At 40.4% G+C, this 17400-nt stretch overlaps 1 protein-coding gene across 1 annotated transcript; it reads right to left on the bottom strand.

Moving 5' to 3' along the window:
• Nucleotides 1–1852: 1852 nt before the first annotated feature.
• fam83fa (family with sequence similarity 83 member Fa) lies at nt 1853–17289 on the bottom strand. The gene is made up of 5 exons (XM_061089983.1): nt 16816–17289; nt 9067–9234; nt 7207–7328; nt 3127–3902; nt 1853–2235 (listed from the first exon to the last, which is right to left on the bottom strand). Exons 1-5 carry the CDS (start codon nt 17287–17289, stop codon nt 2186–2188), a joined length of 1590 nt encoding a protein of 529 aa, XP_060945966.1. The 3' UTR covers nt 1853–2185.
• Nucleotides 17290–17400: the final 111 nt, after the last annotated feature.

Genomic DNA, 17400 nt, shown 5'->3' with positions numbered 1-17400 from the left:
CGTTTTCTGGTAGAAGGTCGCCTCTAACCTATCAAAGCTGCTGCCCTGCCCTGCTCGCCTGTTACACTTATTCTACATGACTTGTTAAATGTGGGTCGTAGAGCAATAAACATGTTGGAAAGTTTCCGTTTCAATCTTTTCGTGTTTGAGCTAATACGGACATTTATCTGGACATTGGAGTTATCAACAGTTCAAGTCCTCATCGGAAGGAATCACAAAGGCGTGATATTCACTCTCAAACCTCAAGGACATCTTGTAATGATGCTCTGAACAGATCAGTGGCCTATATTCTGGGGATAAGCTATAGATCTAACAGTAAAAAAGGAATGACTTAAATGTGCACCTTAAAGGTTCAGTGTGTAGGATTTAGGTGAAAGGGATCTATTGGCAGAAATTGAATACAAAAAAATGTTTGCGATGTTTTAATGTGTGTTTCACCAAGATTGCAGGAATCGTTGTTTTCTTTACCCTTTAATGGCCCCTTTTTATTTAAATACTTACATTTAAATTGGGACTAGCTCCTCTCTATGGAGGCAGCCATGTTTTTTACAGTAGGGGTATTCAGCTCCAGAGGGCTGGTAGTTTGATCCCGGCTGCTTTGTCACATGAAAAGCTGTATAGGGTCGTTGAATGTTTGTTGTCACCTGTAATGTAAAGCAGGGGTTCCCAAAGTGGGGGTCGCGAGACACAGAGGCGGGGTCGCGAAATGCATTCCAAAAAAAATACAATTATTTATTTTTTTTATAAAAAAAAATTAAAAAAAAATAAAACCATGCAATTGTAGCCGAGCGTTTAGTTGTTGTATTATATAAGGCCTCAGCCTAAAGAAGACACAGGAGACATAGCAGCCGTTTAGTACAGCACATCCTTCCGGTAAAACCCCTCTTCAAAATAAGAGTCACTAAATAAAATAGCTTACACATTTCCCATCAGTTTTTTTCTTTTTTCTCCCCTTTTTTTCCTCCACAAAAAAAAAACATTTCCTTTTTTTATCTTACGACACAGGTTAGCGACAGTTCAATTTACAGCAGCACCAGTCACACGGTAGCTGGCCAAAACTCTTTTGGAAAGCAGCTGAAAATTATTGACAGTCACAATGAAACGTTGGTTAATACCAACCAAATCGAGGAGGCCACAGGAACAGGACAGGCTAGCGGAGAAGGAGAGGCTACCTGAGCAGACATGCACAAGCATGCACGCACGCACGCACGCACGCACGTATGCATGCATAGTGCATGTACGTGGCTGTGCGCAACATTATAAACCACCTCCAGTGTCGTTGGGGGTCCCCAGTCTCTGGCACCGTTATTTTGGGGGTCCCAGGCTGAAAAGTTTGGGAACCCCTGATGTAAAGCACCTTGAGCGGTCCTGAAGACAAGAAAACTATTGAACCTTTTATTGTGATTTTTGGCTTCAGGGAAAAGTGTTTCATTTATTTACACCGAATTTCACTTTTAATTTCACTACATTTAATCACACAAACAAGTTTTGATTCGTTATCAAATTAGAAAAACTTTATTTATAAAAATGATGCTACAAAACAGTGATCATTTGCTTATCAAGTGGTTCTCAAGGATTCACATTTTTTATCTCTTACAAATTTCACTTGGGTTAAAGAAGAGAAATGATAGATCTGACACAGCAAGACTGTGCCGACTCTACATTATTCACAGCCTGTACAGCACACTCTGATGAATGCTGATTCTGTTTCCAAGGGTCGTCTGTAAGGTGAAACTCAGGGACAACAGCACAACTGATCACTTTTCCTGCCTCCATAGCAACCAGGGGCATCATGTAATCCAACCGCGCAACCTGGACAACGCCATGGCGACTCTGTTGTGTTCAAGAATGTCAAATATAAAAACACTTGTAGAATAATTTAATACCAAAAAACAGAAACAAAATGATGGCTATGAGATCTCTTCCATCAGAACACTTTGGCTACAAAGTTGAAGCTTTTCCTCATGATTAGTTAAACATCTCCTTAATAGGGATTCCCATGATGCACAGCAGAGGACTGTCACCCTCACTGAAGCAGCGTCACAGCACTGACTCAGTTCTCCCACAGTAACATCACCTGGTTGCTGTCAGGTGACACTGTGACTAAGCTGTTGCTTAATGTTTAACCATCAGATCCTCCATCTGCTCTTTATGGCCCTAACAGACGCAACTCTTGTTTTCGATCTCATGACTGGATGCAGTTCTTCTTCTGATTACGCCGCCGGCTTTTCAGCCCTGTTCAAACAAAAAAAGACGAGATTTAGTAAGAAATTACTTGAATTATCAAGGTGAAGATATTATTATCACAATCGAGGCCGTTTTGTGTCTCAAGATTGGTTAAAACTGCAATCATCTTTTTGACGGCAGTGGAAACAAGTTCATTTAAATATCATCACTTAATTGTCTCTTTTTGTTTTACCAACAGTGCAACATTGTTAAAACTTTCATTAAGAGTCATGTTCGTTTCCTCTGATTAATCTAAGTCCAACATTGACTCTCTTTTATCTCTGTTTTTGTTCTCCACCCACAGTGCACCAGCTGTTTGCTGCTGAGTAACTCTGAACGCCGTAAGACTGTCACTTTGTCATTTGATAAATTATGACAAAATATTGATTATAGCCACTTTAAATCAAATGTTTCCTCAGATTTGCAAACTTAAGATGTTTCGTGCATTGAGTGATGCTCTTATTAATTTTCTGTAGAGGAGTTATTTGAGAAGATTGATACGTCTAATTTCTTAGAGTTGATTAATTGATTAGAAAAGGAGTCACCGTCATCTGGCATTTCATAGACAAACAAGAAAAAATATATAAATAAAATAATTGGTATTTGCAGTCACTCATTTCGTTCTTGTCTCTAAAACTCTGGTTGTAATTGGATGAGAGCTTAAGTGATTAGTAAATTAATCTGTCAATCAACAGATATGATTGTTTTGTTTTTTGTGAAGATTATGTTTGGCGTAAACCATAGTGCAATTTTTTGGGGCTCTGCACAATTGTTAACACTACATTCTACCATTTAAACAGGCCTAATAGTCAGGTGAACAAATTAAGAAAATAGTCTAATAATTGTTACAGTCCTGATTCAAATGAAACAAAGTGAAATCATAGATATTTGATCACTTACCGTCTTCATCTCCTGTGTTGATGGTCTGCAGAGACATGCTCCTCTGCATGACCTTTGGCGGCTTTTTTATTTTGGATTTCAGTGCACCTGGTTTCTCAATGATGACGTCGAATGAGTCCTCCACCTCATCTCCGACAATGTCTTTGGTCTCGGAAACTTTCGGGGAAGGCAAGGGGCTCTGAGGAGTGACTATTCCTTCCTTTATAGTCTCTGTGCACTGGTTGGCTCCTCTGCCTTTTAGGAAGTGCCTGAAGGAGCTGCGCTGTTTTTTCGTGCCGGGGAACAGGTTATTCTTCAAGCTTCCTTTTCCTTCCTCCTCTGTGAGTGGAGCCGGACTTTGCGGGGACACTATTTCCTCCTTTTCTCTGCTGGGGGGAAGGAAGTTTCTCTGCAGGCCGTTTCTCTGGTTCTCTCCGAGCAGCGAGTCCGTATGAGTCGAAAGGTTTTGTAGGGAACCTGTGTGGCCCATGCTGTTCCCGAAAACCAGAGAGTATTTCGGATTGTGATATTTATGAGCTGGCACCTTCAGGTTGATATGCTTGGAGTCCCCGACTGACACTTGAAAGCGAGATGTGGAGACTGACAGAGGTACGGTTTTCTCCACCTTTGGCTTTGGCGCAGGGATGGGTGGCTTGGTGATGTTGAATTCCTTGTAGAGGTCCACCTGTTCAGACACAGCGTAAAGTTCCCTGAAGTCGTTGTCGAAGAAGTCCACGATTTGTCCTGACATCACTGTGATCGTGTTCCTGTCGATCCGAGACGAAGTCCAAGTGAAGCTGGAAGAGGAAAAGGGTGTTAACCAAAGCAAACTCTTCAGGGAATCTTTTGATGGTCAGGTGAGAAGATTGACACGAACTCTGCATGAACTCAAACATGCATGTAAACAGCGAGCCTTTCTAAAAAGTAGCACAATCCTCCAGCTCATCAATTAACATGGAATATATAAAAAAATATCTGAGGAGCAAATCCTCATTTTTACACTTTGGATTTCATACAAATTACACAAGATAATGGATATTGTCATTTAACGGCTATTATCTAAATAATGGCAGTGTCTCAACAGCTGAGGGCATCAATTACGACTGCTCACATGGTCAATTATAATCACTTTAATACAGTATACAGCCACTGCCTGGTGTGACTCCTGCTGCACGGATGACTGAACAAAGGCTACAAAAATGGAAATTTCGTTTAATTTATCAAGATAAACAGGTTTATATGGATGACGTTTGCATAAAAAGGGAAATTGGAAATTAAGGCCCTAATATAAAAGCCTCATCTATCTCTAACACCAACCTAGATAAAGGCCCCAACCACATTAATGGTATAACACTTTAATCAGTAAACATCAGAGGTGCTTTTGAGTTTAAGTCTTTATTCTCAGATAAACTAAGCCGTGGTTTCATATTAATATTAAACAAATCTTCTCATTTAACTCTGTAAAGTAAGAATAGGCATACATTTTTACTATTGTTTTTAAAGCATTTTTACAATATTTTCTTCTATAAAGCTATAAATACTATAAAGCTTCAAAAAGAGTGCTATAGTTTTGGTAGGTCAACTTTTTAGTAAAACTAACTGATGACTGCTGAAGCTGATTATCAACTTCCACACAACCACTCTTATTTGAATCCTTTCAAAGCATTTTGTAATATATCAGCCCTAAGAAGCTACAACAGATTGGTTTTTAACACCCTCCGTAATCTTGACTGTGAATTTTTCATTTAAACTTCTATTTCCTAAAGCGGCATGACGAATCGAAACATGAATGTGCTCATTTCACTTGGCACAAAGCTGTCACTGCACTTCTGCTTTTTTGTGCATCACGAACACGTTCATGATAAGAACAGAAAATTGCTTCCGGACTGACGTGTTTAACCAGTGCAAGTCATTTCCAGGTAAAGAGAGATGACGTATTGACAGATGAGTCTTCTGCATTCAGACACATGCGGCTGTACACAAGAGCTTAACTCTTAATTCTGTATCCAACACAGCTCAATCAGATTCGTTTTGAAAGGAGTCAGGGTCACGTTTTTTCAATTTCAAGTAAGGATGGAATACAAAGTGGATTTTATGTGCATACACAATAGGGACCCATTTATAAAAACATTTTTCGCAGCACGATAAAACAGTACAGCCACAATAAGCATAACTGCAGGGTAAAAAACTGCCGTGCGAGTCAGTAGCTGTCAACTCCTCTTCCTGTACTTCACACTCCTACACTTGCATATTGTACAACGTGATGAAAACCTGTCTTTGCATACACATGAAGGGAGAGTAAGGGTTAACAAATGTAGGTGTACTGATTATTTATCTGAGCCTGGTTAATTATAGTGGGAAAGCTTTCTGCCTCAGATTAATCTCACTCAGGTTTTATACAAGACGTCTGCCAACACAAGTGATAATGGACGACAAGTTGATCTGCAACAATAGAACGATTAAGAAAGCATTCCAGTCATTCAACATGTTTAATGTGCTGCAGTTAGGGCTGCCATTAGTCTGCCTACCTGTGTTCAAGCTGCTGCTTCTGAGAGAAATGTGCTTTTAAGTGGAGTCTGACCGAGGCTGATAGTGATATTAAGAGCAAATAATATTCAAAACACCACATCATTATCCATGCAGCCTGACATGTCAAGTTATGATGTAGACAACTTAACATGCATGCACAAGTGAACACCTACATACATCAGCACATATGTACTAGTGGTGGGGGAAAAAATCCATTCTGTTCAGTATAGTGTTCAATATTTTGAGCCCGTGATTATATCGATACTGTAGCACAAAGTATTGCAATATAAATATTTATTTACAATTATATATGTAACAACCCCTTGCTGGCAAAGCATGACGAGGAGAGTTTCAGAGTTTAAAAGATACCTAGTGTGTATGCGGAAAGGATGTTCTCCACTGCAAGAGATATAGTAACGGCCCAGAGGAGCACTTTAACATGTTGGCCAATATTCCCAAATGAATTCAACATTTTGGGTCATGACCTTTCAGGTCTCAATTTGATTGAAGCTCTAGGTTACTCTTATTTATATGATTGAGCTCAGTGTTGATGTGAGAGGTCTCCTATTCAGAAAATAATTACAAAGGTCCTGTGTCCTGAATGTTCAAGGACAAAGTTTTTGCAATATCCTTTCTTAGTTTTTGCACTTCAGTTAATGTGTAGAAGACAATGTTGTTCACAGAATTGAATGTGACATTTGAAGTGAGTTGAGCAGTCTTATTTTCCTAATTTTTTGTAATGCCTTTGAATAATATGGGGGACATGAAATCGCAATATATCGCAGAATCGAATCGCAATACTTGCATTATCGCAATATAACGCAGAATCGCAATACTATTGAATCGTGGCCCAAATATCGCAATACTATTGAATCGTCACATTTTTGCCAATTCCCACCCCTAATATGTACATACAAGCCAATCTTTCCATGCACACACTATACATATATAGTTTCATATTTTTTACATGTCAAGGGGCAATGATTATTAGGATGTCATCATCATACCCTTCTGACAAAGAAATGTAACTGAGGTTTGATATTCTACAGTTGAACCATAATCTTTATTATGATAAATATTATTATATCTACTTATATTATAACTATAAATAAAAATAAAATAAATCGCAAATACAACAAAATATGTAGAACTTATATTGAGAATTATAATTTAGAATTGTATAAATGTAAACATGAAATCGCATATATCTGCTTTGTTTATTCTGTAAAATTCTGTTTTTGATATCGGCCATTTAAAAAAAAATCTTTAACCTTTTTTATTTGATTTAACGATGAATCTGTCGGGCTCTATAAAATTTAAAGCCAGTTTTTTTATTTTAGGATCTGATGGTCAGTGTAATTATCATCAGCTATAGCTTGACGTATTTTCCAAATAAAATGTACCTTGGTGTGACATGTTTTAAACAATAACTTCATTTTACAAGGACTATTTACTAAAGGTAGCAAATAAAGGCGTGCAGTTGACAAGTAACATTTTTCAATTCTTTGAACACGTTGAAAATGGAACACATTCTATTGAATTTGATGTAATATTAAAAAACAATATGCTCACCTGTAAGAGCCAAACATAACTTTCTCTCCGTCCACCAACATGTATTTGGAGCACAGGGAGCCAGGCAGTTTTCCAAACGACATGGGCAGTCCTGCACCTTTCACCATCCGCACACGGAGGTTCTGTAAAGAAACACCCGCTTGATTACACATTTCAGCAGGCTTAAAATCACACAGGTAAGCCTGAGTAAACGCACTGGGCCGCAGCTATCGAAGGTCCCCTGTTGTATCGAGGACAACTGGTTGATCAAAGGTGATGCCAAGTTAAACTTTGCGGTCACACCTTTCCAAATAAAGTAAACTTCTCAAGTAATAAAAGGTTGAGCTCGAACCCTTTAGGTACATATGTTGACTTAAGAAAGAAATGGCAACATAAATAGCGAGTCGACACACAGGGAGGAGGCTTTCCTCGCCGGGTTAACCCCGGTGTGGAGTTGAAGCATCGAGTTACAGTTTTCAGATCTGTTCTCAGGATCTATGAATGTTCATTTGTAAGAAGTAAGAGTAACAGAACCCAGCGCTCTGAAAAGGCCTTTCACTGCCTTATCAACTGACACCACAACTGCCAGGTACTTCAGTGCTCCAGTTCAACTAGACTGGAGCGAGGAAACTCTGCGTTACAGCAGATAAGGCTGGGTATTGTGTCCCTGAGGAGATAGGATGACAGTTCGGCTCAGTGAACTGCTGTTTGCTGTTGATCTAGATCAGCACTTCGGTAATTTCTTACAGGATCTGTAACTTATAATATTAAATGCACACATATAAATCCATATGATATTATTCAACCTATGGTTGTATTAATGGGTTATGCTGCACTGGTCTGTTCCCAGCATTTCTACATTTCATTTTTCAGGTATTCAAAAGAAAATAAAGTGTATGTATTTCTACTACAGTTTTCCACAAGTGGGTCAAAAAGTTGTATATAGTATTTCCTATAGAATCTTTCTTTCTTCGGACCCAAAATGCACCAAATTCTTCACTGCACTCTCTTTAATACACATGCCAAGCGTGAAGCGGTTTACGAGATTTGCATTCTGCATACATAAAGGGGGAATTGGTTGGTAGAAATGAAAATTTGCTTTTATAGGCAAATTAGCTAGCTAGCTCCTTTTAGCTTCCCAACATAACTATCGCTGTGAATGGTTTCCATAAGTAGCTCAATAGAATGACTTGGCAAAATTAACTCTAGTTAATTGGAATACTTGGAATAATACTGGTTTGGAATAAAAACTATTTAATTAATTGTAACAAAGAAAAACCCACTTAATTTGGACACACGCAGTTAAAAAAAACAAACACTTTTACTTACAAATTAAAGCCAAAGATTATTACTTACTGCACACAACTATGCAATTGATTGTTACACCTACTTAAGTTGTACATGTCGGTAAGCAGTCTAAGTGGATTTTAATGTAGATGTGCTGCAGCTACTTTTTCATTCCATTGGTGAGGTTTGTCTAAGATAAAGAGCTAAGATCAGATTTTACACAACCTGACAACTCAAAATGTGTTCTTATCACCGGCTTATACTTTATGGTAAATTATGAATGAATTTAACTACAGTTTATTCACCCTTTAGAAATGATCCCTTTAGAAGCCATTTGTCATGTTTTAACAGTTGTTAATGTTGTACCATAAGCACATAAACTAACTCTGTCAAACCTTCTCAAAGGCCGGGATACAAAACACAGTTTAAGCCGTGATAATCATTGCAGTCACTGCCATTGTTTACTACAGGAGTTACAGCACTGACCCACTTAGGTGCTTTCCTTCAAACTCGTTAATTTGTTCTTTGTGTGTTGTACAAGCAAGTCTCCTCCCTGTGTCGTGCTCTCCACTGTTTGCTGAGCTCAGTTCTCACCCGCAGATGCACCGCATTAATCTGCAGCCGAGCGCACATATCCAGGAAGTGGGGCACTCCCCTGGCCTCCAGCACAGTGTAGACGGCCACCCCGCGTCGCGACGAGGCATCCAGCAGGTCCTGAAGGATCTGCAGGTCCGTCAGGAGGTCCATGACTATGGCCACCACCTGAGAAACAATTAGAATTGGGAGGTACAATTATAATGCAGCAGCAATGGAGGCTGTTCACATCCTGTAGAGCCTGATCCCGACACATTAAAAGCATTCTGTAATATATCCATACAAAATTTGAATTTAATACGAGTGCAGCAGCCTCTCCCCAAAATAAAGGTCATCAGTTTACCTCTGAAATGTTTAATTCTGAATTGAAATATTTTTAATAAACTAAAATAATAAATATGTACAATAATTAATTATCTTTAATATTGATAAACACAAAAAAGCAGAGTTAGTGACACCAGAAGACCCCCACTTTTTTTCAAAATCCCGACAGCCCAAGCAACTTAACAAAACCCCCTGTCTGGGACTGTATTAAAATATACCACTAACTAGATTGACACTCAGTAAAATGTTCATACCTTGGCCAACAGTCCCCTTTCATTCAGTCAAGCTTCACCAACACTCATTCTAAATTTGTCTCGCCCCTTTAATCAAAACCACTGGAAAAGTTCTTCCATGACCCATGATCCCGCCCTTCAACCATGTTTCAATCAATCTGGTTCTGTAGTTTTGCGTGATCACTTTGAACAGTCGGCCAAAAGCAATGAAGATGTATCCTCCTTAATAACTGGGACTTGTTTGAATTATAAATAGTTTTTATACTTTAAGGACATTTTATCCAGTAAAACCTTCTCCACCTATATATTCTCGAAAGTTACTTAAGACTGAAACAACAGGTTAAGTACTAGACACTCGGAAACTGCAAAGCTAGTTCTATCTCTCGTTTATTTATTTTCCTGGTTGGTGAAGTTTGCCGCTCTGTGTGCGTTACTGCTGTTTGTATACCCGCCTGCTGCATCATTAAGACCAATAAAAGAAATTCCACCCCTCCCTCTGCAGGTAAACACAATGCGTATTATTACAGCATGGGATTCAAATCGTTAGTGGAAAGTAGCAGTTGATGAGTCAGTGGAAGTTATTTTCCCAGACAATTAAAGGCGCATTGATATCAGTCCGGCCAAGATGAACATACACGGCACACAACTTGTGTCTTTAGGAGCCTTGCACAGTTAAATCAGCCTGTCACAAGATGTATTACAGTACATTTAAGTGCACTGTATATTTTAATAGACAAACACGTGGAGCGTTTTACAGCTCAGCCTCATCATGTGAGAGTTTTTCAAGGTCCTGATTTCCTGCAGCTTTCGTGTTCATGTATCAGCCTGATCCAGCAGGTTCTACTGGTAGACACATGTGTGTGTGTGTGTATGTGTGAAACACAATCATACGATAGATAAGCAACACAAATTGTGACAAGTAATTGGGGCATCAATCTAAATGAAGTGCACGTTAACAGTTACTCATCCTACCTGAGGGTTGGATCGTGTATTGAGGAATGAACGTTGTGTTCCTCTTATGTTTACTACTTAAAAGGTTAGAACTTGTTAATGATTCATCGTTTTAGTCTTGTCTCAAGCAAAACTGCCAACATTTAATTGGTCTCAAGTCCTTAACTCTGTCAAGCTGGTGATGTTTTCATTGCTGTTTGTTTGTCAGCAGGATTACACAAAAACTGAGAACTTGGTGGAAGGTTTGGGGGATTACCCATTACATTTTGGCACAAAGGGGTAATTTTGCTGACTTACACTAATCCTATGAGTTAATAATGCTACGTTGCATGTTATGTTTTCTATGTTAATCAATTTCATCAAACACAACTTTACCACAAATTAGCCTCACTTTTGCAGTGTACAGTCTAAACTTACCTGACGAGTTTAGTCAGTTGGGAAATAGAATCTTTTTTTTTTAAATGTGGCCAATACTTTTGAAACATCCTGTAGACTGACGAGGCTAAAAGGCAGGTTACGACATGTCCTCTGCCTGAAGGGTTTGAAGCTGATGATTAAATATGAACTTTATTAAATGTCGAGACATTTTCAGCCTGTCAGTCCAGGAAGACAAAGAGTTGTTGAAATTGTTGGTTTGACGCAATTCGGTGAACTTTAACCACTGATGGACAGTCAGCCTCCATCCTTTCGCACTGGTCTTGATGAGTAACACTGTTTTGTAATCTGATTGATCCTATTAAACTGATGTTAATCCTCACATGATCACAGAGAGAAATTTCCCATCATCCCCTTAGCTTGCACTGCTGCTTCAGTATTGCTACCAGTTGCTTCAGCCCCTCCACCACCCCAGCATCCACCTGAAGGCTCCGACGGGGGGTTTCCAGTATTTGCTCATCACTCCCATCGTTCCTGTGTAATCATATGGGGGAGTGATAAAGTTGGAGCCTAGACGCCAAACACTAAACCTGTTCCACTGCTGCAATAAACGTTTAAACCTGAGTCGTCTGACTGAACTTCTGTCATGAACAAAATGTGACGAGTAAAGTCTGATATTATCTGCACGTGGTTCTCCATTCCTAACCTCTTTCTCATTTCAACAGCTGGGCTCTTTCTATTTCTGTTGCACAGTATTCTCCTCTACAGTTTTTTTCATCCTCCAAAATGTGTGTGTGTGTGCGTGAACGGTTGTGTGTGTGTGTGTATGAGAGCAACAATTGGAACTTCAGGATCCTGATATGCAGACTACTGTGTCATGTATTTGGCAGCCTTTCAGAGGTATAAATACACCTTGAGAGGAGCAATCTCAGCATATAAGCAGCTAATTAATCTGTCAAAGCTCCTGTAGACTGAAAATAGAGATAATCAATTTACTCTTTCGCAGGGCATCCACTTGAAACCGGATAAATCTTTTACCTGTGTGCGTCCTTTTCTTTCAGTTTCACGTTCATCCAGACTAAAACCATGTTTACAGCCTCCACTGTGTGCTTTAAGGTGCGTGGGGTAAATAGAGCTTTCCCAGCATGATGATCTAGGCCACATAAAGGCCGGAGCATGCTTCTGCGTTTTCACGGGCCCGGAAGCGCAAGAGCCCTGCCGGGCCCCCTGCTATCGTAGGCCTTCTTACGTCCTTACGTGCGTCGGCCAATTTTTCTAACTAGACGACAAAGCCCCGCAAGCGTCACCCGCCCGCAAGGGCTGTGATTGGTCTGCTAACTACATCATTTCCGGAGTCACATTTATGGTTCATGCCCGGAAACCACGGAAGATTTAGAAGAACGAATATGGACCAAATAGAAGAGCACTTGGCAGAAGAGATCCGAAACTATGACCACTAGTATAACCCGTCACTGACCGGCGGATTTTTCCGCCAGAAAAAGGCTCTGATGAGCCGCCGTGGCGATGTAAATAAATCGCTCTTCTTCGTGCCAAACACGAAGAAGAGCCGACTTCGACGAAAAACATTACTCCGCCTAGTGTTCTGGCGGGGAATTGCATGGCAACACGCGCAACGGTTGGAAAACCATGAATGACAACGAGTCCTGCGTTACAAGAAGCATGCTCCGGCCTTAAGTCAAGGAGCAGTGTGACAGCAGAGTCAGACTAACATTTAGTCGTCTCTTTCATTGTGGATGTCAATGTAGGGGAATACGAAGCGAATCATTCATGGATTCATGATGATATTGTAATGAAGAAGTTGCAAATCTAAAACTAGAATGGCCTCTACCGGATCCTTCAAAGTTTTGTGGAAATCTGCAAAATCCTGCAAACTAACAAACAAATGCAGATAAAAACGAAACCTTCTAGTTCAGGTCAACAAATATAAAGATTTTAATTAGACGAATAGCTGATCAACATATAGCGTTTTTTCTTCACTCAGTAATTTTAAGACACAATTATGCAAATTAGAGAGTGATCTCATCAGGCCAACATGTAACATCTATTCGAGCAGGTTTCAGACTCTTTCCGTTGGCACAACTAGTTGCGATTCAATCTTTATTTCGTACGCTCTCGACTAAAACAGAAATGGTCACAGTTGACTTTGTGGCAGCAAAGTTACGAGGACTATCATTTTTTACTTTTTGTGTAATCACACATATAAATATCAATATAGCCTTTATTAGGACAATGCACACTCCCTTTCAAATGTTTTGTTGTTTGCCAATTGAAAGGCACGTTGTCTAAATGTTTCCCAGGGGATTAACTTAAAATGAATTAAATGTTGACATGAGGTTTATTTGTATTCAAATATTTGTGTGTATTTGCATGTGGGATGTGAAAAAAAGAGTTGAAATGTCAAAGTGAAAAAATAAATCTTGAAAAGGCAGAAAGGCTTTACTCAGCAGACGAAAACATCAGATCTGTGTGGCGCGATGAGGGCAGTGTAACTTTGAAAGCCTAAATACTGTGGAGCTGGAGAATTGGCATCTCTAAGTCTCTATTTTCCAATATTCACATTCTGCGCGTGGATGGAATATACAAATTAACTCACATTTTAATTTTTCCGTTTTCTTGAAGTTCGGTTAAAATTTGCACTTGCTAATTCTTGCGTTTAAAAGGAAATAAATTTACTGATATTACACTTCCTGTAAAAACACAACAGTTACCCTGATCACGAATATAATATTATCAGATAGGAATCAAGTTACAGTCTGTACAATCCTCCTCACCTCAAAAAGGAGAAACTGTTCTTTCTAAGCCAGTCAGAACAAACTATATGTCTTTACCAAACTGTTATAGCCTGTGGTGCTAAACATCCGCCCGATCCTACATGAATGTTCCCCTCGTCAGCTTTTTTTTGTTTGTGCATGCCTGGCAGGTCAATGATCAGTGGGAATCTGAGTGGGAGAAATAAAGGAGAGGCTTGTTAAGAAGCCCTGAGTGACTGGGCCACAGGCTGAGAGTCTTAATCTGTCTGATGCAAGTCCTGATGTGCAGCTGACATTTACAGAAGCTCGGCCCCCAACGCCTGAACCAAAGGTGACTAAGCTTGTAAAAACCTGTTCACGACTCTCCCGTTGTTTTAAATGGAAATTACTGCCATTAGCTTTGTGAGCAATTCCATGGAAAATGATGCACAGGCAAAATATGATGTTCACACACATTTGGTTTTATGTTGTTTAGTTACAGTTATATAACTACTTGTGTTTGGGGGTGAGAGCACCTGTGGATAATTGACCTGTAACTGTTTTTACTGTACTGTTCTTCATGATGAAATTAAAACGACATACAACTTTTACAGTTTGAATTTGGGACCATGTGCAATAATATTAGTTTTTTTTGTACATTGAGTACATTTCAAGATGTACACATATTAAAAAATTATACAATGGTCTTGCAGTAAGCTCCGTCTTCACTCAAGGTGATAATGTTCAGATGTTGAAAGGGTTTAAAGGGGGGTCAGCTGAAACGTTGCTATGGAGGAAGAGGTCTGTTGTGCTGCGGAATTGTTACACAACAAGAAACGACCACAAAAAAACTATTGCTCAATACAAACCAGGCTGCATTCAACTGTGTTTCTTGTGAAACACTAGGACAGAGTTTGATCACAGGACAGTTCAGGTAGAAATGCACCCGAGACGCATGGAGGACAGATTGTGACCTGATCAGACAGATGACTTCTGGAGGTGATCCGGGATGCATAGTGCATAGTAAATCTAATTACATTGACAATTCACATAAAATAATGATCGGACCTGATAGTTAAAAATTGAAAATACCGCACAGAGAGATGGGCGACATGAAGGCTCTTCTAAAAGTGAAGCAAAGCCATCTTGATCACGTCCAGGTGACTAGCTGCACAATTGGTCATTACCCAAAAATATCAAAATACACATGAATCTCTCCTGCACAGACTTGCTCCAAATGAATCAAATCTGAGATATTTTGGCTTCCTTTTTGTACAATTGGAGATAGTGGAGAAAAAGGAGGATGACAAGAGCTAAATAGAGCGATCAGATCTCCCTGTGGACACTGGAAACACAATAACAACAGATGTAATGAGTTTTAAATCATATCTGGATCGGTTACTTGGCTGTGGGCCACGTACATTTACATGAAGAAGACACTGATGAGTTTTATTACACTGTCAGTTATTACCCAACCCAATACGGTAGCGGTGTTATAAATGTGTTTAATGAAGGCGAGTTCACGCAAAAAGGCCGTAATTGAATCCTAAGGGCCTGACAAATTTAACCAATAAGAATGTGTGTTGTTGACATCACATTTTGTAGTATAGTTTATCCAGTCAGATTTAAAGTTTTTCAGTTTATCTAGTATATTTGTCTTTAGCCATTGCTCATTAATTCAGGATGTGATGTAGCCATCTTGAAGCTATAGGGAGGATCAAGCAACAGGCGAAACAACAGAAAAGTAATGAACCAAACGTGCTATGCTCAGATTGTTTACAAACAAATGGGACCTTCGTCAAAGTAAATACTCAAGAAAGAACTATGACCTCAGTGCTAACTGCTGCAGCAGTTCTTTGAACTGTCAGACGGACATGAAGAAATATGTAATGAAGCTCCTTGGCCACTGAAACTCACCACCTTCATCAATATTGGATGTATCAAGGTATTTCCCTCTTTTTGTTTGGCATCAAGCGATATGAGAAGAAGAAGCTCAGCCTTCTTAAACGGACATCGAGGAGCTTGTTGGTGAGGTGGAGGTGGAGGTGAAGAAAGACAGATTGTTTGGTGGCCACAGCAGTGATCTCATTAATAAAAGAAAATACACCGAGTGGCCACGAGTTGCTGATCCTATTAATCAAGTTAAAGGGGTAGTACATCAAAAACGGAACATTCACTCCTTATCTTCACCCTTCTAAGCCGATGGAGGGTAGGGTGAAGTGTTTGAGTCCCAAGGTTGAGGTTCAGGGATGAACAGATACAATGCAATTGAGGTAAATGTTTATCAAAAAACAAAAAAAACAACAGAAAAAAACAAAATGTCTCCATACTGCTCCTGTGGTGTCATCCACGACAATCAGATACGACTCGAAACAGTGTAATTTACATAAAGTGTTTGGCCTAGAGGTCCGCTGTTATCCACCTCCTAGTTGCTGCTGCAGTAATTACAGCTAGTGCGAGTTTTTGCAAGTGCATACAAGTGCACACATCCTCCTGTAGAGTTAGTTTTTATAGTTCCCAAAGTTTGCTTGAGAAGTGGCGTACGCACTAAAGGATATAAATGGCAGCTGATATAAGTGAGGCCCCAGGCGCTTGCAGTTTAGCGTGTGTATGTTGGGGGGCCTGGGGGGGGATCTGAAATCTCGCCCAGGGCTCCAACATTGCCAGGCCCGGCCCTGGGTTTGATTATTCGTTTTTAAATACTTGAGCATCTCGAGGGCCTTACTGGAAAAAAAGTGATTTACCACACAATTCATTATTAACACAAAGTTTTATCTGTAAACTGCAGATTGACTTGGTTTCCAGGGATCTTTGCAGTACGTTGATCTCTTCTCTCAGCTATTATAACTCTATTTACACAATTAATCATCAACTATTTGATCTATTACACATCCATTACACATGACTAATATTTGCTCTTGCCTCAAACCATGTGATGGTTTGAGGCTTTTCCTTTGGGAGTTTGACAGATTTTTGACTTTAGGTCAAATCCAAGAAACCACTCAGGTTGGGTTTGACTGTTTTCTGACCTTTTAATTGACAAAGCGATTCTTCAAAATAAAAGGGATAAAAAAGAACCCGGATTTTTTGCAGACCTGGACAGGAGCTGAACTGACCTTGTGTGATTCTTGGATCAGTCTCCTCACGACCTCCTTGATGTGGGGCCCGGACTCTTTGGGGGGGTGGGTGTACACGGACACGCGGGTCGCCCCCTTGTACTGGCTGCTGCTGCCGGACCAGCCGATGTCCAGCGGCGGGACCTCGGTGTCGGACATCTCGGGCCAGTAGGTGGAGTGCACCCCGGAGTCGGCGCTGGAGGAGCCCTTGCTCTTGCCCGGGTCCCCGGCCTCGGAGTCGCTCTCGGAGTCGTACTCGTGGAAGCTCTTGCGGATGGACTTGACCTCCCGGGCGGAGAGGAAGTCCTTCACGTTGTCCTCCTTCAGGCGCATCTTGAAGGCGCCGTCCCCGCTCCGGAGCAGCTGCTCCAGGGCCGCTCGCTGCTCCTCGCTGTAGTAGAACTCGGGTCTGGACTCCGGGACCTTCTCGTTGACATGTTCGTCGTCCATACACAGCATCTGCGACTCCGCCATGACAGATAACAGTTCTCCTGGTCCAGCGGCTCCTGCATCTACCTGGGCGCACAGGTAGGAGCAGGGGGCGGGGCCACCGTTTGAATAAAACCCCTCCGGTATTGAACAGTT

Source organism: Limanda limanda, chromosome 17 (genome assembly GCF_963576545.1).
Source record: "Limanda limanda chromosome 17, fLimLim1.1, whole genome shotgun sequence".
Classification (NCBI taxonomy): domain Eukaryota; kingdom Metazoa; phylum Chordata; class Actinopteri; order Pleuronectiformes; family Pleuronectidae; genus Limanda; species Limanda limanda.
The sequence above is the reverse complement of the archived record's forward strand: the minus strand, read 5'-3'. Positions and strand labels throughout refer to the sequence as shown.

What these genes read in the sequence shown, in the direction of transcription:
- fam83fa (XM_061089983.1), bottom strand. Translation starts at nt 17,289, where the DNA reads ATGGCGGAGTCGCAGATGCTGTGTATGGACGACGAACATGTCAACGAG. An exon ending in TTAATGCGGTGCATCTGCGG is followed by an intron (nt 7,329 to 9,066) that starts GTGAGAACTGAG and finishes GTTTCTTTACAG; the next exon opens with AACCTCCGTGTGCGGATGGT. An exon ending in GTTATGTTTGGCTCTTACAG is followed by an intron (nt 3,903 to 7,206) that starts GTGAGCATATTG and finishes TTCCTCTTCCAG; the next exon opens with CTTCACTTGGACTTCGTCTC.